At 40.0% G+C, this 26376-nt stretch overlaps 1 protein-coding gene across 3 annotated transcripts in view; it reads right to left on the bottom strand.

The window, feature by feature from the left end:
* The window catches only part of SLC44A5 (solute carrier family 44 member 5), a 67632-nt gene extending 46431 nt beyond the window's left edge, over nt 1–21201 (bottom strand). The window contains exon 1 of one of the 3 annotated variants that reach the window (XM_038144306.1): nt 20999–21201. In XM_038144306.1, coding sequence (XP_038000234.1) covers nt 20999–21017 — 19 coding nt within the window. In that variant the 5' untranslated portion in view covers nt 21018–21201. Of the gene's footprint in view, nt 1–20251; nt 20547–20573; nt 20816–20998 lie in introns of those variants that run through there. The other 2 variants (XM_038144305.1, XM_038144304.1) reach the window with 2 other exon arrangements.
* Between the last annotated feature and the right edge of the window lie 5175 nt (nt 21202–26376).

Below are 26376 nucleotides of genomic sequence, written 5' to 3'. Positions count from 1 at the left end.
TCCAATAGAAAATGAACATAGCTATCAGATGTCTCAAGTTGTTCCATAATTCCAAAATTTGTCAGTCAGCATTACTGACACAATTCTCAGAATGCTAAGATAAGGTTCTATCCTTTCTCTCCCCTTCTTCCCGCACAGCCTTTCTGAACATTCAAAAATGCAGCTTGTGTCTTGAAGACAATGAATTGTCAGGCGTCCAAATTTTAAAGACAATTACCTCTGTTTTATTTCCCCTTACGGTCCTTCATGTCTCGGGGACTCTGTGCCTGGTGTGCACTATCCTGTTACTGTTGTAGTACAGATGTACAACACTTCCACTTCAGCAGGAAGTGCCTGCTGAGCACATTTAGAAACTGGCAAATTCACTTTTACAATTAGGACCCCACTTTTAAGAGGAACTGTATTCCTGCAGGTAAACACAGGAATTTGAACATAATTTTTACACAATTACGGAATGTATTGAGTTGGAAGGGATCCTCAAGGATCATCGAGTCAAACGCCCCACATAGCACCATCCTCAAGAGTCATATCACGTGCCCGAGAGTATTGTCCAAATGTTTCTTGAATTCTGTCAGGCTTGGTGCTATGAACCTTTTGCTAACAGCCACCCTAAACCTCCCTTAACACGACTTCAGGCCATTCCTTCAGGTCTTGTCACTGGGTACCAGAAAGACGAGATCAGTGTCTGCCCCTCCTCTTCCCTGTACAAGGAAGTTGTAGACTGCAATGAAATCTCCCCTCACTCTCCTCTTCTCCACGGTGAACAGACTAAGTGGCCTCAGCAGCCCTTCATACAGCTTCCCCTCATGGCCCTTCACTATCTCTGATGCCCTTCTTTGGATGCTCACTAAGAGCTTTATATCTTTCTCATATTGTGGTGACCAAAACACACAATACCCAAGGTGAAGCCACCGGGTGCAGAGCAGAGTGGTACAATCCCTTCTCTTGCTCAGCTGGTGATGCTGAGCCTGATGGGCCCCAGGTGCAGTCAGCTCCCCTGGCTCCAGAGCACTGCTGACTCATACTTCAACTTTCTGTCAACCAGGACCCCAGGATGCTTTCCACAGCACTGCTTTCCAGCATCTCATTCCCCAGTCTGTCTTTGCATTCAGGGAATTTTGTGAATTCCAGGGGCAGAATCTGGCACTTGCCCTTGTCAAACTTTATATGGTTGGTGATTGCCCAGTCCTCTAGCTTGTCTTCTGGTTTTTCATTAAACAACAACAAAACATCCATCACTACTATTACAAAATTAAATGAGTCTGGTACTGAAATCAAATGGAAGGTGTAAAATAAATAAGATAACCTTTTGCTCCAGAACAAGTTATGACTTATTGTTAAGGGTAAAGCAGACCATTAATAGCCTTTCACAATTCATTTTTGGGACTAACAAAATTTATACCACTAAACCTTTACCACAAGGTTCAAATTCCACAAAAAGTTTACATCTCATGGACTCTGATCTTTGATAATTATTACAATTTTCTGTAAAATGGATTCTTGGTCCTACATGATTAATTACTCCAAAACTCTGATTATTCATAGATTTGTCAGTATTTTCCATTGAGAACTAAAAATAAATAACAATTTTTAATTGTCTTTTACTTCCTATTGATTTTTATACTCAGAAGTATTTACTAGAAAAAACTATTACAACCTATTTAGAACCTTCCATTTAAAACTTATGTTGCAAATTAAAAATTTGTTTTAGATGCAAAGAGAATACTGGAAGTGGCATTGCAAATTATGTTTTTCCTTCTATTGAAGTAGAAGCATTTGAGTAAGAGCTTTGTAGCATACATCAGTTCAAAACCAGAAAAATTAAATGAGAGTATTCTGTAAAAGAAGCATATACATAAAGTTCTGCTTTTAAATACAACATTTAGAAATTACTTTTTTTTTTTTAAATTGTAAGCCAGACATACTGATTCACTCAAGACAAACTACCATCTCTCACCCTTTGTTTTTCAATAGAATATACAAATATCCACTCCCACGGTCCTTTATTCTGAGGGAAAGGGGGCCACAAATTTATGAAGCACGGTCTTACAGAGTAGGACAAAGTCTCTGGGAAAATTGTCTCTACAATTAAATGCACAGCTTTCAGAAACTCTTAGCCCTATGGTGTATGAGAATCTGGCATGGGAGCCACACCCAGCTATGATGGCTGATTACTAGAGACGACAGAAAACCACTCAGAAAATATCTCTATATAGCTTGAAGAATTAGTAAAATTTTAATCAGTGTCTTTAACAAGTCCCTGGACGCCATTATTGTACGACAAGCTGTTGCAACATGTTTTCTGTGGGTGTCGCCATCATTCTCCTCGCATTCCGTGTCTGAAATAAAACCATTATTTTGCTTAGAGAGATTGAAAAACTGGAAGCAGAGCAAGACATTTTCTGCCCTAGTTCAGGTCTTCACCTCAGGCATCCCCTTTTGGTGCACATCTGAGTGAGAGAAGCGCTAATGCCAAGCCCTATGAGCTCTCTGTTCTGCCCCAGGCCTGGGTTCAGCACGGCCACGGGACGTCCTCCGTTAGCCGCGTCTGGAGAAGCTCCGGAGCAGCACCGCGAGAAGGCCTCAGCCAGGGCGGATCCCCGAGCCGCAGCTCGGCCGTGCCCTCGCCGTGCACAGCCCAGGCCGCTTCGCGCTCCTGCCCGACGCCACGGAGCCGTCTGACCCTGCTCAGCCCGCAGCAGCGGCCCAGCGTCAGCTCTGCCTGCCGGCCGCAGGCTGGCGCACCCCGCGCTCGCTCGGACCTGCCGGCAGCGCTGGGCACCACACAACAGGCCCTGCCTGCCGGCCCAATCCCGGCACCGGTGGCCCAGCTCCCAAGGCAAACCTCGATCTGGCAGCAGGACGGTTACATAGACAGTGACTAATTAATTTTTATTAAAGAAAAATGTAACAGAAGTCCAAGCATATTTAACATTAGTAAAACATTTTCCCTCAAAAGAATATTCTCCACAACAGCTGAAGGGTTTTCACCCAAACATTACTGAGTAACAATAGATTGTGTCTGCAGAGCAGTGTCTGGTAAATTACACTACATAAAGCTGCAGAATTTAACATATGACATGATGATAGTTTGAGGCATTTCCAAAGCTCAAAAATGTCTTATTTTGCCTTTAAAAAGGGCATTCTTTGAAGCAAGCACCCACAGTTTCACTGAAAGTCCCACTGCCCAAATGTGTGACCAACTTTTGCACTTGGTTGCTAGTATTCAGTATGATATTACAATACAGAAATAAAACCATTCAGATGGGGATTTGGTGAGTCATGACTATTGCTGCTTTAACAGGTTAAAATTTTTGTTTATTTAACATTGTACATAAAATGCATTATTATTATTATTATGAATGCCTGTCTTTCTGTCTCTGTACAGCATACTGTCTGGTATAATGAACAAAGCACCAGCTCTCCCTGGTTGTTTCTGAACCCTTAGATATGCAGTGACAATTAAGAGTTTGTAAGACTATGTTAATTAGATGCAGTATTTTAACAGGCAGGCACATTTTCATTTATTTTGCCTTCATTTCTGAGACTTCTGCCACTTACTGTAGGATGTGCTCTGTAGTCTTAGCAGTGTTAACAATGGCTCTGTGTCTGGAACAGTGAATAAATTCTCTAAATTATAATACAGGCAGATGCAATTTAATAATATATTTGAGCAAATACAGTTGCTTAGAAAGGGTCAGAAGTCACCCTTTATTCCAAGTTTTTCACATATTAATAAAAACAGACTTCTACTGTATTCTCTATTTTGTCTTCATAAAAGAAAATACTCTGGAATCAAAAGCTTGACTTTACACAAAGCCTACTGTGTTCTTAGACAAAAGGACTATGACTACTGATGTTTTCTTTTTCTATAGGCTTCTAAAGGAACAACATATTATGCTAAGTTGGTGTGCATCCTCTGAGCCAGGTTCAATTCATAAGACTGTTAGCAAATAAATAATCCAGTATTAGTTATAGGTTTTTATTCCTCAAAGAACTTCTTGGCATTTCCAACATACACAATTAATGAGAGATTGTTACACAGTAATGCAGAAAACAACGTCTCCATGCATTTCGTTACTAGGTGTTACAACAACGAAATTATTAATTGAATGGTGATCTGAAAACTGTTTGAATAATTTTGGATGTAAGAGGACTAAGTCTGGAAAATTTCAGATTAGCTAGATATCTGTAAAAACTGATACACAGTGACTCCTAAACCTGTACACAGACTGACTTGCAATGCTACTATACCAAGCACTATGCATTATGATAAAAGTCTTTCTAGGAAACAACCCATTTCTTGCAGAAGCAGGTGTCAAGTTAGTGTCTAAAGCACAGAACATGCTCAGATTCCCCCTCCATTTCAACCGAAAAATACATGACATGCACATTGTATAAGACTAGGTTTATTATAACTCGTTTGAAGATTTTCCATTTTGTGATGAGTAACCTAAACCTAATTTGGAAATTGTCTTCTATTGCTGTTGCTGTATCAATTTAGAGCAAAACCCCTGAAAAAGTATAATCCTAGATGTAAATCCACAGACGCACTGCCATAAATAACAGTCCTGAATCCTCAGTCTACACTGAAATTACTATAGGACTAAAGCCCATATATATAAATCATTAGATGTGTATCAGCTATATGTAGAATTAATGAAGATGTGACCACAAAAGATAAAATCCTCTGGGAACACTTCTTGTTGTTCAAAAGAAAGGGTACTCAGTGACAGCCCAGCCCAGTATCTGCTTCATTATAGGAATGGGCCATGGCCCTTCCTTACATCTTAACAAGTGATCAGGATCCAAAACCTGGGCATTTGGTTAAATACAGATGCTGAATCAGACCCTCACTGTTTTCTAAGAGGGAGGAGATAGTCTTACAGACTTTGCAGCAGCTTCAGAACACGACACACTCGTTACACATAAACGACATGAAAAGTGTATTCCAGCTGCTGGAGGGAGAGGGAGGAAGGAAGGAAGGAGAGAATCACAGCCCAGTGTAGATACAAACATTTAATGTGAATGTTTAACACATGAATATTTAACAGACTGACAAGTAACTTGTGTAGAAGAAACATCTCAGACAAATCAAAACCAGAACCGAAATAGGAGGCAAAATAAGATTTGGGGGATTTGGGGAGATTTTCAGAATATGTATTCATCTTAGCAACACCAAAAAAAGCTTTTAAGAGAGTTGTGAAAAAATATGAGAAGATGGAAGTCGTATGAATAAGAATTTGACTTACTCTGATGAAAGATAAGAAAATTCCTTCCCAGTCTCAGAAGTAGAACAAGTCTCACCTTCTCACAAAAAGTCACAAAGTCTTACAAAACCAAGCATTTTACAGTCCTAGACTCAGCTTTATGCACTGCAGATGTACCTTAACATCTTGAGAATAACAGTAAGAAATAAAATCATAATGTATACAAGAACTTGCTGACTGGAAGTTCTGGTACTATTTTCTCAGCTAAAAATGCTTAATATTAGGCCCAGATGCCTAGAAGTTAATGTCTGGTTTAATCTCCCACTCGTTCCTAGAAATTTATGTTTTATATTTGGTAAATATTAATAATCACATAAATAATAATTGGAAATTAGTTTTTGCTCTTATATGTGACATGGTTGTAATATCCTGCGAATACTGTGAAATCCTAGGAACTGGAAGCAAAATAAATTTTGAAAATTGAGCTTTTAGCATTACAGTTTTATTGCTGAATCAACTGCAGCGCTTTTTTCTTAGGGTCATCTGGTACTGAAAAGAATAGTCAAGAAATAGTATACTAGTAATAAACAACTAATACATTGTTATTATTGCTGTTGTTGTTACATGTCCCCATTAAAACTGCAATTTTTGAAGTGGTACACATTAACACCCAAGTTACTTACACTTTTCTGCGCAATGTATGAAGCCAGTTGCTAGTACACAGATACCAAAGAGGTGGACTGAAAACATGTAAGCTTAACATTCAGCTATGAAGGTGCTGCTAACATGCTTTGCTACATGGAATTTATAGCAGTAAGGTTTCTGTGGCTAGTAATTCTGCTCTTCGTGCCATGAAGAATTCTCTGTCTTTCCCAATGCAAATGCCCTCAGGACACATGTACCTGGAGCCAGTGCAGGTCACAGCACTCTTTGTATGGCCTTCAGATACTGTGCTAAAAATACGTAGGTAATACCTACAGAAGGCATTACCACAGGATACCTAATCTCATCTCTTGAGACCTTGAGGGAATTGCACATCAACAGAAATGTTATGGTCTGCAGTCTGAATTTGCCTTCTCCAATGAGACACCACATCATAGTATTCATTCTGATGAACTTCTGGTTGATGCAAACAAAAGGTATTGCAAAACCAAAGTGTCGGTGTGCAGAGGGAAGATTTCACAGTGCATGCTTGTACTCTACTTTTTCCTATGTTCCGTTAATCCACCCATCTCTTTAAAGAACGGCAAGTGAGGAGAAAGACATTATAGCTGTACTATATTATGTATAAATGAGAAATGCATGAATTTATTATCAGCACTCACTGAATATTCCAGATCTCTGGAGAAGCTAAAACACCCCAAACTATTAACTAGCAATTTTGCAACAATTTTATTTCACCTACTGTTTGTTTCCATGTGTGGTCTGTGAGCATACACATACATAGATTTTAAATTTTAATTGGAAGGATTTTTTTTCACTGTGACTCTAAAATGCAAGATTTTAACACTCCAAGGTGACATGTGTCCACATTATTGCATAATAACACTTTTTGTCACCCATATTTAGCTAGCAGGCTACATACATCCTTTCCAGTTGAGCGGAAGTGACTGTTCTGCTAAGAGAGCAATCCCTTTGTAATAGGGACATCTTCATGGAATTCTTCTGGCAAAAAAATAAGTAGAATATGTTCAAGGATTCGTAAGTGCTATTCCCATTACCTGTAACCTCCAAGGTTCCAGGTCCTGTAATCTGTTTCGTTCTGTTCTGTCAATGTCCTTCAACCCTCATTTCCTAGTTCACATTCTTAACTAATTCTCCATCATGAATCCCAAATTATTCTCCCTTCTCTTCCTAACCACATTTTTATTACCATTCTGCTGCCATATATGAAACAAGACTGCTCCTGAATGACAGGTTTCTATTCTGTTCACCCTTAGAGATAAAAATGTTTTATACATTTTTAATGTGAAGAGCTGGTCCAAAATCAAAAGGCCATATAAGAAGGTACATAAAGACCAATCAAGACTACTGCATACTAAATCTGCTTTATATACCTGAATACATAGCACTAATTAAATATCTCAGTGAGCAGTAGCATTTGTCTAGTCTCCACTGAAATGGTGTCCTTTACACTTCACCATCACCCATTAAAACAAAATCAGCTCTTCATGTCCCCTAAAACATTTTGCCAGCCAAGAATCAATCTGTTTGGAAGCCTGTCACAGAAAATAACTGTGAAAAGTGACATCAACATTCCAACAATATTGTAAATTATAAGGTAACAAAAAACTAATTTGAAAAGAGAGATGTTTTGTAGAAACAACCCTGTGTTGACAGAGAGATTAATAAAAGGAAATGTCAAAAAAAAGACTTTATGTTACAAGAAGAAATATACTCTATATACATTTCTTTCCTGTGTATAATTCAGCATTATGAATTTGAAAGCTGAGATTCTAAATCTTGCAAATGTTTTTTAACTTGCTCATTTAAAGACAGGTATCTGTATGGATTCCACAGGAAAGGGCCCAGGTTAAGTCTTTTCTGTAAGTCAAATGAGACTTGAATTAGTCTGAAATAATGGTTCAGAAACTCCATCTTTCTCTACTGCTTCTAAATTGTATCTTCTCTTTTTTTTTTTATAAGACAGATGGGGTTCTTAAAGAGCAACCTAAATTTGTGTGGCAATTACTACAGAATTCCAAGAAAAGCTGCAAACATATGCATTAAAAATAGCAAGAAATTTTGAATTTCTCTCATGCTTTAAGCAGCAGACCTCATGCCAGAGAAACTGATGCCAAAGTATCAGAAGTTTTTTGACTGCCCTTTTACTATTTTCTGGAAGTTTTTCTTTACTCTAGTAACCCAGTTTGGGTTTACCTAAGGTGAAGAGAGTGATCTATAAACTAAACTAAGGGCATAAAAAAAAAAAAAAAAAAGAAAAGAAGCAGACATATGGGATCCTGTTACAAGCAAACCACAAGGACAGTAATTTAAAAGTTACGATCACTGTCAACCAAGAGAAAAACAGAACTGGTTGACAGATACACTAGCCTGGTGGGAGAAACTTGGTTTCCAATCTCAGAGTACTGATTTTATGTTACAGAGCTCTCAGAAAAAACAAAACAAACAAATAAACAAAAAACCAACCAAAGAAACAAAACCAAAAAACCAAAACAAACTTATTCAGGATTTTCTTTGGCCTCTTAGCCAGAGCATCCTCATACAGGAACCACTCTGTTGAGATTTTTACAACAGTAGAGCTCTTCTGAATGTTTGCCCTATTCAGACTCCCCAATCACCTAAACAAGACATGTTATTGTTAAGAAAATATGTGGTCTGTGCAATAGCAGTGTTTCTTTTTTTTATGAGCGCTACTTCCAGGATGGCAATTGTGGGGTTTTTTTTTGTTTGGTGCTGGCTTTTTGGTTGGTTGGGTATTAAAATAGGGCTGATCAAATGTTTTAGAATGCTAATGTTTTCAACTTCCCAGACTTCCTTCCCTGTCAATGCAGCAATAGCAATATTTGTTCTTCAGCTTAAAAGGCACAATACCAGATGTCTATCTACACTGTGATTAATGGGGCTTGATTAATGATTAAGTGGAATAAAAAAATCCTCTGGAGGGGAAAAAAGGAAGTAATGAAAAAGAATAGAATGGAAAGCAAGTGGAAATGGAAAGAATCAGGTAAGCAAGGGAAATAGGAACAAGATGATGCGGAAAGGTAAACTGAAGAACAATCTGTAGCGTAAGTGCAGGAGAGTTTATAAGACCGCTCAGGTATCCAGGAACAGCAGCAAATTATCCATATGTCCTTCACTGAAGACATGTCCACCACAAGTTGTATTTAGTAGGCAATCTAAAAGCATTGAGTTAAAATGGGACTTTGGTTATCCTGACAGCTGCAAAATTGAATAAACTATTCAAAAATCAATTTCTGAATCAAAATTTTGAATCTAAAGCACAGCAATTTTGTAATTAAGAAGTGTACACTGAAAGAAGTTCAAATCCTAGCATGTTTTCAAGATACAATTAATATTATGACTTACAAAGAGTTGTTTCTTGAATCTTAACCATCAGCAATAATTTATTTTAATGCACCTAAATGTCTTCTAGTTAACAGTACCCTCCCATCCATTGAATCCATTTAAGTCAAACTATAACTGCAAACTATGTAATAAACTCTGCATAAATGAGAATTTGATAGTCACAATAAGTTATTACTTGATCTTGATTTCTGGATAATACACTGATGAAATTATTCCTGAATGCTAACAACAAAGACAGAACCCTAAAGATAATGAGCACATAGTGGTAAAATGCAGAATGAGATGACAATGCATATATATCCTGAATGTTTTAGGAAATGCAGTAAGGAACTTGACTGAAAGAAAATTACCTGAAACACAACCATGTATTTTCCTACTATTAATAGACAAAATGAAGGTTAACATGTGGTTTTCTTCTTGGAGTACCTTTTGTGAGAGATCTCAATCACTAAACCTAATCAAAGCTTCTATAAAAACTGAAAGGATTAATATAGATTAAATGGGACAAGTTGGGAATACTAGGACACAGAAGACTGACTTTCTAGTCTCACATGCCAGAAGGCTGTTCCAAATTGCTATTCTATTCTAAGGATGGAAGCCAATGCTTTTCAATCCCAAGCTTTTTTTGACATACCAATAATTATCCTCAGCTCTCTCTTCCTGCTTCACTACAGGCTAGGAAAAGAAGTAAAAAAATGCTTGATTTGTGGATTACTGTCCTAAAAATCTGAAAATTATATCAGTTTGCCAGTGACTCTATAGTCTTGCAAAACACTTTTAACTACATGTTTCCAGGTTATTTTATGTCAAGACATAAAATAAGTGCCCGTTTCCCTCAGTGTGATTTGGATATCTACCCTGCTAAGCCCTACTTTGTTAAGCAACTTATGCTGGAACACTGAAGCAGCTATGTGTCTTCACAGAACATATAAAAGCCATCATTCAGACTTAGGGAAAAAAAAATGGCAGTCGATTGGCACCCCACTCTTCAAATACTTCCCACCCACTAGAGAATTCAAACAAAAAAAACTGCTCCACAGCACACATTCCATCCTACTGGTATTCCCAGAATAGAAGTGTTTCAATTGTTTGGCACAGTGCATCACCAGGAATAAATACATCAAGCCAACCAGAGCTTCCATTAGGTATTAAGACGTATTATTTCTGGGATACTCTGACATTTTGTCACAATATCAATACAATTACATTTTCAATTGCTTTGAGTGCTACTGGGAAATGGTCATGAAGCATGAACAACTTCTCACACATTCTGCAAGTCTCCCATCTTGAGCAAGACACAAGTAATAAAACCAACCAAACAAGAGGCTTCCTTTACCAAATAAACATTTCCTCATCTTTTTCTAATGTGATAGTACATGGCAACATTCTTCTTACTCAGTACTTCCCATGGAAGATTTTCTTATGGCCAAAATATTTCTTTTATTACAGATTCAGCACGTTAACTCAGCAGAAGATTTGGAAAAGATTTGCAAACAACTTTCAGCTGAATAGAAAATCTGCTGCAAACTACTTTCTACCTAGTTCTATGAAAGCTGCAAAACAAATGAACAAAATCACCTCCAACAACTTCTTGATCAATGTTTATCACTACTGAGGTGTTGCCAAAGAAAATGGCAGGTTTCCTTCACGGGGTCCGTCATGCATTACAGAGGATTCACAGCTGCAAGTCAAGTACAAACTCCTCCTGAGAAAACTTGAGTTCTAAATAAGATTATATTTTGGCAAACTGCAAATATAACACAGAAAAAAGCTTCAGATTCCTTGCTCTTTGCTCTTATTTATTTTGATGTAGAATTGAAACCAACAGAGTGAGACTAGGAAAACCATAAAATTCCTCTAAAACAGAGGACAACAATGAAGAAGCATGCGATAAACTAAAACTGTATTTTGTAACAAGAAGACAGGTTGATAGAACAGAGAGAAAGACAGACAATAATGAAAGACAAAGCAGATACTCCAGATGCATAGATGATGTCAAAATTGATGCCTGTAATGACAACAGCTATAGTACAAGAATTTGACATCTATACTAATAATTTGCATAAACTTTCTTTACCCTTGGAGGGATGCAACCTCACAATTATTTAGAAGCATCTACATTAGAAACATTAGCAGCATTTGGTTGAGGTGTCAAATGGTCAGGAGGAAGCTGTGAGTAACCACAACATAACTTACCACAGCTTTTGTAGTGCAGCCAAAGCAGCAGAGAAAGACAACATAATACATAGCTGTCATCAAATATAAACATAGCCCACAAAAACATAAGCACATAATTTAATCTTCTAATCGAATATTGAGCTTTCATCTATCTATGAAAAAGAAAAGGTAAGGACATGGGTGAAAACTAAAGCAATCCCAGCTTACTCCACTTACTTCCCTGTAAGTGGAAATCATGTACAAGACCATAGCAAGGGAAAGCAAACACATATGGCTTTGGCCTTTATTACACTAATCACGACTGATATCAAAGTTAAAATGCCCTAACATCACGAAAACATGTTTTAAGATAGTGCCCAGCTATCCCAAAGGTTTGCAAGTGCTCATCAGGTCTGGGTGAGAGGATGAGCAGACAGGCCAAGACAGTGCAAGCTTGTTTGAAAGGTCAAAAAAAGCACAGCTATACAGATGACAGTCCTACCATTCCACAAGTGCTCCAGAAAGGCTCTTGGGGTCACACAGTGAGAACAGAAGCTACTTCCTCTTTCAGTGTCATTTATTATGCAGGCTACAAGCAGAATGTTACCCATAAACAAGAGAATCTTTCCAAATGCAGAGCAGTCTGTATTAAGGACTACTGTCAGTTGCCCTTGTTTGGTTCGGCAACTACAATTTATTATTTTAAAGGCAAAATCAATACAGGCACATTCAATATTTTAAAGCAAATTCACTGAAGGATGCCTTTTAAAGATAATCTTTGGTACAGAGATGTATGATACTTTGATACTATGATACTTTGCCTTAAAGTATGACAGAAAAGGGTTAGAGACAACACATTTTAGCACAAGTCCATTAGGACTAGTCAAATCAAACCAACTTTAATTCCCACGTTGTGTGCAATATTATCATTAACTGATCCCACTAACTGAACTGACCCAACAGCTTAAAACAAGTCAAAAAACAGGTGACCAAAAATACATTAATTGACCATCCACATCCCCCAAGAGTAACTCTGGGGAAAAAAAGAAACACTTTCCCACACTGTTCCTTTACCATACCATCCTTTCTTACTATATTTTTCTTATACTTTTGAGGGAGACAGAACATAAATAAACAACATTTGTAGGATTTCTCATATATCTTATTCTGGCAGTGGTTACAGTGTACATAACAGGGAAGAGTCTTGGAAAAAAGCTCTTGGCAGTTGGGGGGTTTGTTTTTTTCTGCTTGCAGAGCCACATTTCCAGGTGTACGACACAATTTATGAATTGTCATTGGCTCAGAAATCTAGTGCACTTGTTGATTTGTTTTCCATCTCCACTTACAGATTCACTTGATTTGGGGTTACTTTCACTTTGTTAAAAAACTTTCACTGATTTCTCTTCCTGTTCTGCTTCTCAGTATCCCAAAGCACTCATTCACTACCTACAGATTTTTTTGATTCCCTCAGTTGAAAGGAAAACCTTTCATTACAAAAGGATTGGAAGAAAAAGCCAAGTTTCCAGCAGCTGAGCTCCCTTTATTATCCTCTCTACAATTCCAAAATAAGCTTCCATACAGCTGCCAATGTGATTTTTTTCCCTCAGACTGGAAACCAAAATGGTGGCTAACCTCAAGCTTGTGGACTGGTGTTACATGGCTCTTGCCTCAACACTTAGTCATTTGTGAAAAGTCTATCAGCATAAATTAGAAAGGATCTGCTCTGCATGAACTGCATAACTACAAATACAATATAATGTAACATTATGTTACTTGTTTTCCAAATGAAATTATGTATTCCTAGTTATAATAATTCTGTTAGCAATATATATGTACATATTATATAGATATTTACTTAAATACACACACACACATATATATATGTGTGTGTGAAAGAACTGTGTTCTCTCATAATTCCTACACAAACCTTTAAATTACTTATGGGGGTAAATATTATAAGAGTTCAAGAGTATTGGTCACAGGGCACATCACTTCCCTGTTTATAGCAGTTGCTTAGATGCTAGCACAGATATTGCATTGTACTGAAACCAACAAAAAGGCGCATTCACAAATACAGCTTATTGCCTTTTGTCTGACAGAATAAAGCAACACAACATAGGAATTATTTATCATTCTGCCAGGGGGCAGGGGGAATCTAAAAATAAATACTGTATTTTACTACACTTAGCTAGTTTTTAGCAACCTGATCATATCCAAGAAATTATTACTCTTATAGAAAAATACCAATGATGAAAAAAAACAGTTAATTTGAATGTAATATACACTAAACTAATATTATATAATAAATACCAGAGTTATTATTCCACATATTCATTTATTTCAAATTATACTGATTATAAAGGACACTTACTCAGCTACCAAATTTCACAGCACATCACCTTGTAAAAGTCTAGGTGATCTGCATGCAATAGACCCTTTCTTCTGTATACAATCAGCTGTGCAGAAGAGATAATTATGTGGTATACCAGCCCACTCATGATAGAGCTCCTCTTTCTGGTGAAACATACTCCTAAAGTACAAATAGCTTCCCACTCTTACCACATCAGAAGTACACATTAAATCATCTATTTTAACAGATATCTATTGGTTTGAAGGAGGTACAAGCATGGGACTTCCTGCTGAAAAAGTAACCCACCAAACATCTTTTGGGAACCTTAATAATGGTCCTCTTTATGGAGAGGATCATTTTAGGCAAAATTTCTTTTTCTTGGCAGATGTCAGAGGTCAATCAAAGGCATCATTCCAGGTTTTAGTAAAACAGAAGACCTTTGACTTCAAAGTGACTACTCAACAGAGTACCTTCAAAGAGTACAGTCACTTGTGCAGCTCTCTTCAGCACAATCTAGGAGGGAAAGGGTGATTTCATTTATGTGGAATGAGTCTGGAAAAATGCAAATGTCCCTTAGTTAGAAGGAACAGTCAGATGTATCCTATCTTTGCCCATGAAAAGTTGCCCATAATTTGTATTGGCATGTGGACAGCAGTGAATTTCTATATCAGCAGTAGACTCCGTGGGATTATCCCACAAGAGAAAGAGATTCCCTCCTGGCTACTTTTATTTCTGGGTAATTATGGCATCCCAGCTGCAGCAAAGTGCCACAGCGGATTAATGTGATAAAAACTCTTGATGCTTCATATGGATTGCAGCTCTATTATTTGGAATGGCAAGTATGAAGCTATTTATAGCTATACCTAGAGAAAAGTGAATCCCAGAGACAAAGCATGGTACCAACAAATTTAGACTGACAATATGAAAAAAAAAAAAAAAAAGCAGAAGCATTCACATAAAGTTTAAGTTGCACAGGTCTTTTGTCCAAAATTATACTCAGTCACTGTTGGGATCTGTTGCCTAAGAATACTTAGATATTGAAGAGATCCACTTAACGCTAACAGTCACCAGGCATTTATTTCCTGTCATCCTAGCAAAAATAAAACACAGGTTTATTATAAACTTTTTTTCCCCCCCCACAGTTACTTATTAGACTTGTCACCACCTTTCCACACCATCTTCATGGACTTTGAGTCCTGTGTAATCACACCACCTCCCAAGTAAATGTTCACAGAAAATAAAGTTGAAAAGAACTTTGAAAGTTTCTTCTGTTAGTCTCCTTCCAGGATTTCTTGGGTACTTCTTCATTGTTTCCTCAACCTCTGACTGAAACACCTTCTTCAAAGTCCCAAACGATTCAGTACAAGTTCCACATATGGAAATCTAAACATCCAGGTTGACTTATATGTTGTATAGTGTACAGCCATTTCCCTTACCTTAACATTTTCCTTAACTTCACTGTAACAAAGTAAGGTTGTTAACAAATGTGGGTATTTATCTTCCCTGTAGTAAACAAATCAGAGTATTATTCCATAAAACACACCTTGTTCCTAACCTCACAGGAAAGCTCTTATGTTTATGTGCTTTAATAGTCCTAAGTTAATGTAATTTACACTATCCCTAGATGCTTCTGTATTATTTTATTAGATTATTAGACAATAATATTATGTCAGACTCCCTGACATAATATCCAGATACTAAGGAATCCCATTAGCAGTTTTTGTAAATCTGACTGCCTCTGAGCCAGATACTAGCAACAGGAAACTCAAACACAATTAAGCAACTATGAATGTGATGTGGCTTTACACTTCAGGAGTGAATGCAGAGCGAACAGATTTTCTCATATGTAAGTGAAGATCAGTTACTGAATTTACTAAATCATCTCCACATTTCTGTGTGTTTAGCAGCATTTTTTCTTCTGACCAGATGATTATGGCAAATTTATTTTATTTTTGCTTATTACATAACAGTAACAACTATTTAACCTGTGCAGAATGAGATATTTATGACTCTAATATAAGGATACAGTGTAGAGAAACACAGGCCTAGTAGAACAGGAGAGACTTTGAGAAGCAGAGATGCAAGATGGGATGATAATACACTATACAGGCTTGGGATGGTAGTAGAGAGAATTTCCCCTCAACTATGTATTAGTATCCTGCTTGTTAAAAGATATAACCAAGTTTAATTAGTCAACAAGAAGCCTAGCTTATTAAACTCTTTCTAGATAATGTCCAGTGACAGTTATACATAACCCACTCAATAGAGTATAACTATGCATAACAGTTCCATTAATTTCCTTAATTATAGGTGTTCTGATTGTATCATCCTTGTTCATGGCTAAGCCAATACCTTACTACCAAGAATGGCTCAGCTTAAGTCAATAAGCTAAAAGATGTACAACACTCAAGTGCTAAAGGATAACAAATGTAGAATCTGGATACTTTCAGATACTCTAGAATCTTAACTGGACTTGAAAATGCAGTAATTAATTTGGCTCAACAAATACAAAAAAGTGCTAGACCACTAGGTAAGGAAAAATTGTATTACCTAACTCCTACCAGCTTTATTGCCTATTCACTTACTAACCAAACCATCTCTGGTATGGAGTACTTTTCATATTTTCACAGAACCACAAAATGATTTGAGTTGGAAGACACCTTAAAGCTCATCTCATTCCAACCCTATGCCATGGGAATGGACACCTTCCACTTGACTAGGTTACTCAAGAGTCCCTTTCAACCTGGCCTTGGACACTTCCAGTGATAGCACAGACACAGCTTCTCTGGGCAACCTGCTTCAGCACCTAATCACCCTTGAAATAAAAAAAATTCTTCCTTATGTCCAACCAAAATCCTCTTTCAGTTAAAAACCATTGTCCCTCATCCTGTCAATGACATCCTGGAGGAAACAAGAAGAAAAAGGAAAAAAACCCAACCAAAAAAACCCAGGGTTAAAATATAGATAATTAAATCTTTCTCCATCTTTCTCACAAACCCCCTTTATACATATTAAAAAGCTGAACAATCCCAACTCTTTTGACCTTTCCTTATGGGAGAGGTTCTCCAGCCTGTTAACCATCTTTGTGGCCCTCCTATGGACCTGCTCCAAGATCCCTGCCTTGCTTGTGCTGGGAATGCTGGAGACAGATGCTCTACCTTCAGGTGGCGTCTCACCAGAGTGGAGGAGAGGGGCAGAATTACCTCCCTCAACCTGGTGTACCACTTCTTTTCATGCAGCCCAGGACACAACTGGCTTTCTGGGTTGCAGGTGCACATTGCCAGTCCACAGCCAATTTTTCATCCACCGGTATCTCAAGTCCTTCTTCTGCAGCATTGCTCTCAAACAATTCATCCCCCAGCTTGTGCTGATAATGGGGATCACCTGACCCAGGTGTAGGATCTTGCACTTGGCCTTGCTTGACTTCAAGCAGCTTGCAGATGCTCAAGCTTGTCATGCCCCCCCGAATGGCATCCCTTCCTTTTACTGTATCAACTGAACCACTCACCTTGGTGTCATCTGCAGCTGTGCTGAGGGTGAACTTGACTTCATTTATTTTGTTGATGTACATACTGAATAGCACTGGTTTCAATATGAACATCATTACTGGTTCTCACATGGATACTGAACTAGTGACTAACTCTTGGGACAAGGATGGTGTAGAGGGCATTACCACAGAACCAGACAAAAAATGAAGCAGCATGCTGAGAGAGAAAGTTTTCACTCAAAAAAACCTGTCGGCAGTAAAAAACAACAGGGAACATATTACAAAGTTTTTAAAATTCTTAAAATTCTGCCCAGCTTCTCAAGTTTATTCCATAGTGAATAATTTTATGTAAAACTATGATGCTGGCAAAATCAGGTATGTCCGAAGCTCTGTAACTAGGTTCAGCAGATCTACTCAAAGAGTAAATGATCTATCCCGCCTAAAACATGCACATCAAAGCCTAGATGAAGTGGACCAAACTTATGTCAGAGAAGAAAGGTATAAGCCATCTGAATCTGCATTTCACTACTTCCAACACTTCTGACTATATTAAAATATATTAATAAAGCGTTAAATAGAGTTTCATTTTTGATATGAACCTACCCCACTGGTATGAAATTGTAGCCTCAGAAGGAAAAATGAATTACATACACATGCACAAGGATTTACCAGCAGTAGCTAGGGAAGCTTTATCTGCAGTAGTGTCACAGCCAATAGCTTCCACATAGTACAACGCTGCTGTGGCCAAATAGCCCATTTTCCTCAGTTTGAGGATGCCCTTCCTGTGTGGTACACATACATAACTGGAGGAAATTAAGAATGGCCAAGTAACAAGAATGACATCATGATAGTGTCACAGTTCCTCAAAAGCTGTCACAAGTGAAAAAGAACTTCCCCAGCTGGGAAACATAAAAAATAGAAGTCTTCTTAGAAGAAACCTAACATGATCACTTCACAGCAGTAACTAGACAATCACAATTATAAACTCAAGTTCTGGTTGCATCCATTACTGGCAAAAAAAAACATGGGTAAGTAGTTCTTCCTAGAGAAGATCTAAAAACACAGATATAAAAAAGCTAGATGAATTTGAGTTCGAAATAATAAATTGGGCCTTCTCAATGTTTCTTAAAATAGTGATAAAAGTTTTTGTTAAAGATGTCATCATCCCTTTGGCCTTCAGTGTCCATTTGTAAGGTAAAACTGAACTGCAGTTCACTGCTACAGGAAATTGTTTATGGGACAATCACTGATTCTACAATGATGTAAAAAATAATTTCAACATTCATTTCAACAGTCACATGACAGCATTTAATACTGCAGTCACATTAAAGAAAAGTACTGCTTCCCTTAAAAAATAAAACCCCACTCCTAAACCATGCACTTGACTAATCTCTTCTAAAGAATCAGACTGATGACACAAGTTAAAAAACTTTGAGAAGTATTTGTCTTTATAAATGAATTCATTTATAAATGAATGCTGTGAGGAATCCTTGAGATTCCAAGGAAAGAAGTTTAGGACATCTATTCCTCTGAAAAATACACCTGCAGGCTAACAAATAACTAGCTGCAGACAAAGACAACAAAGTCAAGAGAATAACTATTACAGTGATCTAATTTAAAAGGAAAACTATATTACACATGCTCGATTTGAAACTGCTGCACTTTGTAAGTCCTGAACATTATGGACTCTAATAAGGGAAAGAACCTTGCTTCCCAACACAAGAGCAGAGTAACTGCTCAGGATTTCTGCAAATGTAGTAACACAATAAACATTACAACTATTAATATCCATACACGTAAATGAATGAAAAGGAGGTAAACCCACTGATGAAACAGCTCAAATAGCAAAAATTCTACAATTCTTCAGAATGCTGCCTTCCTCCTGCCTTTCTGAATAAAAAGATTCACCCTTTCTTATCCATGTAACATGTTTTCAAAATTAAGTTTAAAAAATTACTGTATTATGACAGTAAAAACTTGGTATAACTCATCATGACTTTACTAGAGAATTCTTGCTTACAAACGGCAAATGAGGAAGTATACGTAACACTTACTGAACTCTATTCAAAAGCGGTTTTTCCCTTCCTGAATACTGTGTTCCTACTCTTCTTCCAGAATAATACTTCCACTCTCTCTGCTATCAGTGCTGAGTATCTATGATCCTAGGCCTACACTCTCTTCAGGAATCTGCAAAACCATTTGAATTCCACAGGAGTAGGAAAAGGTCCTCTCAGAAGTTAAATTATTTCAGACTCACCAATTTTTATTTCACCACCTTAGCTTTGTGGCTTGTCTTCCCTCCCTAAAGGCTTTATTTCTTTTTTTTTTTTTTCATTTCCCTTTCCGAAGGAAGCCAAGCCATGGACTTTTGTTTAGTCAGATCAAGGTTCACAATATGGCAGTGAATTAAAAACCAGATTTTTCCAAGGTGTAAACCAGCATGCCTGTGGTACCGAGGCAAAGGCTGCTTTACCAAGCCACGTTTACGCTTTTGCGTAACTCGGCTCATGGCTGGAGGCCTTCGGGGCTCCTGGAGCAGCAAACCAGTCCTAAGGCGGTTTGCTTATTCTGCACGTTTGTTTTGCCACGGAAATATCGCGCACACTGGAAGAGGAAATCAGCTTTGTAGCAACACCTTCAAACAAGCTAAGCAGCTTTGCAAACCCCGTGTCCCACATCGCAAATACATCGCCTTCCAAGGAGCAATTACAGCAGAGCCCAAACAAGCAGATGAAGTTCTGCCCCCGGTAACCTTCCCGCGGCGCCGGTTAGCAGGAGCGGCGGGAAGCTCCCGCTGCACGCGAGCACCGGCAGCGCACAGGTACCGCCGCTCAACGGGCTCCGCCCCCGCACCGCGCTCCGGGCACCGGCCCCGGCCCCGCACAGCGCTTCAGGCATCCCGCACTCGAGTCGGCTCGGCCCGGCCCGGCCCGGCGTGTGCACCTGGCACCCGGCCCCTCTCTGCCCCAGAACGCGGACAAAGCGGCCACAACGCACCTGCTCCCGCGGCGAGGGCGGCGGCGGAAGCTCCAGGTCTGCCCGCCCCCATCTCTGCGCCCACCGGCTCTTTCCCTGAACCGATCGTCCTGCTTTGCTCCAGGCCGAGCCAGGCGCTCCAGCGTCCCGGGGTCTACCTCCGACACGGGGGACCCTGCGGCCACCGCGCCCCCACATTCGCCAAGGGACACAAACTCCGTCTGCCTCCGGCCGCCGCTGTCCGGCCGGGCGGATTCACGCTGTAAACAGGCCGGAGGGCAGTACAGGCGCCGACCGCCCCCGCCCCAGCACCGGCGCTCGCCCCGCCGTGCCCCGCGCTCACCGTAGAGATGTGCGGAGGCTTCGCCCTTCCTCGCCATCGTCTCTCGGAGCCCTCCGCGCCGGCACTGCCGAGGCACAGCCAGGGGCCCGGCGCCTTCCCCCGCCGCTCAGCGCGTTCTTTGTTGCCGTGAAGGCATGAGAGGCGGCGGCGGCCGGGCAGCCTCCCGCTCCGCTCAGCCGCGGCCGCCCGCAGCACCGCCCGCCCCCCACGCCCACCCTCCCGTCCCGCCGGCTCCGCGGCGACGCCTGCGCCGACCCGCGGGGGCGGTGCCGGTGCCCGGGCCGCGAGGAGGGGGGAGCGGGCGGAGCGGCCGCGCTGAGGGCCGGCCGGGGGTGCCGGCACGGGCCGCGCGCCGCCAACTTCGCGTGGGCCCGGCGGCAACTTCGGCATCCGGGGAGAGCGGGGCCGGAGCCGGCGGGCCGTACCTGGCAGGGCGGTTTCCATCCTCCCGCAGCAACCGCCCTGACCGCAGCCGGGTGTCTGTGCCCGTGCCCTGCGCAGAGCCCGGAGGTGTTGCCGCTGGTGGGAAGTGGCGGGCCGGCCCTGGAGCCGCTCGCCGCCCGGCCGGGCCCCGCTGGGAAGCAGCTCCCTTGGCGGAGCTGTCCGTGCCGCCCGTGCTGAGCGCCGGGCCGGCCGGCCGCCCCCGGGCAGCAGTGTCGTGCCCAGCAGCCGGCACGGGCTCCCGGGGCTGGAGGAGGGCGAAGCGTTCCTATGTGCTCACCGACTGCCGTCCGTCTGTCCCCGACGGGGGAAGTGTGATGGTCTTGGGTTGGGGCATTTTCATGATTCAGTCAAAAAACACTCTCAATACTGAGAAATACGCATTTCTGGTCATAAACTTTCCTTCAGTTGACATCCTCCTCCATGCATTTTGCCTGAATGGGACAAAGGCCACTTATGAGCAATTAGTCTGAGATTCTTTTACAGTCGTGACAGCACAAATCATCACTACAGCAAAAGGCCACTATAGGCAGATGTCATGATGTTGTTATCTGTTGTCACTAAGACCAAGACACAGAGTATTTTATAAGACAAATCATTTTGAAATGACAGAAGTGCATCTATCAGCCATTACTTATATTTTCAGACATGAGCTTTGGAGAAAAAGTTACTTTCCAAGGCTTGCAAATACTACCCTTTCAAAAATTTGCTTAAGACCTCAAAAGCACATGGCTCATTTATTTATGAGTAAATTAATGTCCATAGATCATGGAAGTTGTTGCTCTGCTTGTATGGAGATGTAAACCAATCATCTATGCATTAGTGAGGGTACGTGCCTCTTACATACATGGTCTGTGCATCATCAGGTCTTGTAGCTGCCTTGGCTAGTTTACACAAAACCAAATCAGGCATATTTACAACTTTATCCATCCTCCTAGCGGTCTCTGTTCAGGCCAATCACTCCAGTAATTACTGAATTTCACATATGTAGTTTTGTCTGCTAGTAGTGGAAGTACTGGGGGGAGTCACTCCTTCTCCCCTCCCCCCCCCATATTGAATTGTTAGAATTTATACTTTTAAATATTAGATATTTCAAATGAGTACTTGCTTCCTTCAGTCATCCCACTTTATCAGAGTGGGCACAGGTTTATGATTCTGACTTATGATAATAAACCTGAGCAGAGGTTTATGATTCTGTGCACTGCTCGTGGTCTACAAATTTAATAAGAGTTCCTTAAGCTTGTCTCCCTATCCTCTAGGCTCCTTACCTAGCCTAGCTACCCAAGATGCCTGTCTGTGTTCCAGGAAATGGACCTCAAGTAAATACCTGATGTGGAAAAGGGTTGATGTACTTTGCTATCTAAGAAGAACTTCTTATTTCATCTCAGTGACGTTGACTAGGAAAACAATTCAGACAATCTCACCTGCAGAAGAAAGACCTTCTTGTGTCAAAGACTCAGTCGAACATGAGAAATGCGGCATAGGACAGCTTCGTAAGAAGGAAGGAGGTGTATTAATGTCTTCTGGCTCCTTCTGATAAGGCATGGGAACCTAAAGGTAGCAGGGCATGACCAGATTTGATAGTCAGAGCTTAAGTAGCAGGCTTGAGGAAGCTTCAGTTATTATTCTTCAGTGTTCTGTCCCCTTTTTGCAGGGGAATGTATATATATATATATATATAGCTGTATGGTTTGGCATGGCCTTGTGGGTGCCTGGCATTGGGCCAGTGTCAAACCACAACAATAGCCTACCTTCAAGAATTAATATTGGAATCTCAACAATAAAAAACATAGGGTAGCCTGTTCTACAAATAGCCTGTTCTACAAATAAAGATCTAAGTATACATAAGTTCTACAAATAAAGATCTAAGTATAGCCTGTTCTACAAATAAAGATCTAAGATACATAAGTATCACATATTATATATTGCGCATATATATATATATATATATAATACAGAGCTTGTATGTCTATATTGTGTCTATACTGTACAGTTTATATAATATAGTATTTATATCCTCCAGGAGAAGTAACTTTTTACTTGGTTCTGACTACCAGAACCAAGGAACAACTTAAAAATACACTAAAATAAAAGATAAAATTTGCTAAAAAGCATTCAAAAGGTTAGAATAGTGCGAAAAACTACCAGACATCTATTCAGATAGATAGAAGGGTATGTAAGGAGACCACTTTGAGGCAGATCATCTTTGTATATTCATGTTTCTCTGAAGGGCCTGAGATATGGCAGAAGGAAGTCACCAGGTCTAGATAGAATGAAAAGGGCAGTAGCTACAAACAAGGAGTAATATTCCTATATTTCTATAACCTATCAAAATATGGAACAATTGTGTTCAAGTGAGTAAATTATAAAGAATGACAAAATTTGGCATGTTGAATGTGAAAGAACAGCAAGGCAGGCCAAAAAAGAGTTTGACCATTACTTTGCAAAAAAAGTATGGATGCCAAAAAGAATCTTTTGTCTAAAGGCCAAAAGGAGGAAGACAATATGTGGAGTTAATAGGATATTTTCCTTAAGTCTTCTATGCACATATAGACTTGAAGGTGATAAGCATTTTCACAATTTTTTGAAAATACTTCCGATGACAATCCATAAAACTGCTGATGATGCCTCTGATTGTTGCAAATACTGAAAATTACAATAATGCAGACAGATTTAATGCAGACAGATTTTTGTGATATGTTGGAAAAGTATAATTTTTGTAGAGAAGTCAAGGCTCAGAGAACTACTGAAGATTTCCCAAGGAGACAGAAGACATGAAAATAAGGGCATACAGCTGATTTTCAAGTTATTTGGATTTCTGAAAACATTCCACAAGGCTCCTTGTGAAAAAAGGTTTAAATAAAATAAGCCACCATGGAGAGAAAAGTTCTTTTATGGCTGAAAATTGTTAAAGGGTGTTAAAATGGTCTATCATTTCTTGCAGCTCCAGGACCCTTTCTGTCCTGCCCTGCCATTGGAGCCCATGCTGGTGCCTGGGGATGCAGGATCCCTGCCAGGCAGAGTGATGTGGCTGCTGCCGCATTCCTGTTTGTGGTGCACAGTCTTCAATAGCACCTACATGCAGGACTCACCTTCAGCTCCAGCACAGAGCACAGTCAGCCATGTCCTCTCCTCCTCCTGGGCTGGCAGAGACAAAAGGTCACTAGTGCAGGCACACACAAGATTCCCTGGATGCCCAGGCACATGCCCAACCACCTTCACCCGGTACTCCTGGCCAGATCCCAGCCCCTTTACCTGCCTCAGGAGTGCCTATTTCCAGGTTGGTTCAGCTTGATGCTTGCTTCAAACATATTGCACTCACATATCCCACAGGCACTCCACACTCACAGGTTGCCATGGATGACAGGATGGATCCCTGCCCGTCTGATGACCTGATGTCTCCTACTCATTGGCAAGTCCAGCCTGAAGTTTGCCAGGAAAAGAGTAACACACACCCACTATGGAGAAGAAAATGGCACCCTCAGCATCCAGCACCACACACACAAGCTGTGACATGTGGTCACACTCCAGCTACTGGTGCTGAACCCCTCACTCACCTCACCCACAGCAGTCCCTCTCAGTAGAAGATTTTCAGGACATGCACTCACTGTACCCACCTCAGCACCTGGCAGCTAAGACCTCCAACCACTCCAGTAGCAGATAATGAGACCTCCCCAACACCAGCAGCACCAGTGGGCACCTTATATTCCCAAATGTAACCTTGGTGCCAAATACACTCATGGAGGGCCCTCAGTAGTTGCCACTTTATCCTTACAACACACATACACGTGGGAAAGTGAGATTGGGCTCAGTCAGACAGGTGTACCTACTGCCCTTTTTAACATTGACTAGTCCATTTAATGGTCCATCTTTTATTTTCTCCTTTGCTCCTCCAGACGCACTTCACCTGCACATTCCTTCATCAGTTTGAATAGCTCCACAGATCCAAACATTATGGACCCTCATTTGCATCTTATCAGGTGCAAAGTCCCAATTTGCCTGCAGTTTATTGAGAGGCAGTTTGTTTCTTGTCTTTGTCACTGTTATCTTTGACTGTCAAGTGTGTGGCTCCATATTTTGTTTATGGCTTTCCACCTTCTCTTGTCATCTCACTTGACAAGACCTTTGATCAGATAATCGCACTGAAATAAGCATTCCTCATCAGTTAGTACAACTGATTTGTGCATCATCCTTGACTCCCTTACCATTTGTCAGTCAGGTCTTTCATGTTCTTGTTTATGGCTTCTTCCATTTCTGCACTGAAAAGGTTCATGACCAGATATTCTTAAAGAAGCACACATTTTCCTTCCACATAACCTCATGAATTTTTTTTTTAATTGGTGGGGTCATCCACAGATTCTCAAAGGCTTGTATGTTGGTACTCTTGTTCCAGATACTCCTCAAAGATTTAAAAAAGGAGAGGAATACTGAAGTGGGAGAATTTGATGCCAATAGTTATGGGGCTGAAAGAATTTCAGATAAGCTCAGGACAAATAAAATGTCAAATGTAAAATGCAAGAGGTGCAGAGAAATAAGTATATACAAAGATGAGCTTTGAGTTGACCATTACATCCCACATCCTGTTATCATAAATAATACATAAAAATTTTCACTTTGGTGTTCAGAGGAATTTAAAAAAAAGGGTAACAGAAAATCACACAAAAAAGACCACAGAAGTTATACTCATCTTTTTGCAAGGACATGAGCGACTCTATGATTCTGATTCTTTGACACAAAGCTAAGACAATGCGGAAAGTACTCAAAGATGATTATTCAGCTTGGAAAAGAAATTGCTGTTTGGATATCAACACTTTTTTTATCAAATCTTAGACTCAAAGAGGATGACTGCCTCAAAGATATTATGTTTGAATGTGCCTGTTTGAATTCAAGTAGTAGGGACCACAAATGAATTTATCAGATGTCTGATTAAAAAGAAGCAACCTGAAGTGGTTCTTCCTACTGTAGAAACTAAGCTGTGGTTCCCAACACATTCAAAAAGCAACCACTTAAGTTAATGGAAGAAACATCTATGAAGCATTATTAAACACAAAGGCATCATCTCCAGCTCAGGAAACTCATAAATTGAAAAATTTTTGGAGGGTAGAAAAAATGTAGAAAAAAAATTACAAAATCACTATGTTATTGGTAAATGACCTGGAACCATTTTCTGACCATTCTTTGTTGCACTACCATAAACTGGATACTATGCCAAATGGATCTTTGTCTGACCTAGTACAAGTCTTGTTACTTCTATAGAAAAATGAGCTTCAGCTATTCATGTTGTAAAGGGCCTCATTGTTTGTCACATGAATGTTAGATAAAAATTTCAATCGTCACCTTCTTGTGCTTGTATTCTCAATAA

Source organism: Motacilla alba, chromosome 8, assembly GCF_015832195.1.
Source record: "Motacilla alba alba isolate MOTALB_02 chromosome 8, Motacilla_alba_V1.0_pri, whole genome shotgun sequence".
Lineage (NCBI taxonomy): Eukaryota > Metazoa > Chordata > Aves > Passeriformes > Motacillidae > Motacilla > Motacilla alba.
This window is presented reverse-complemented; position numbering and strand designations above follow the sequence as displayed.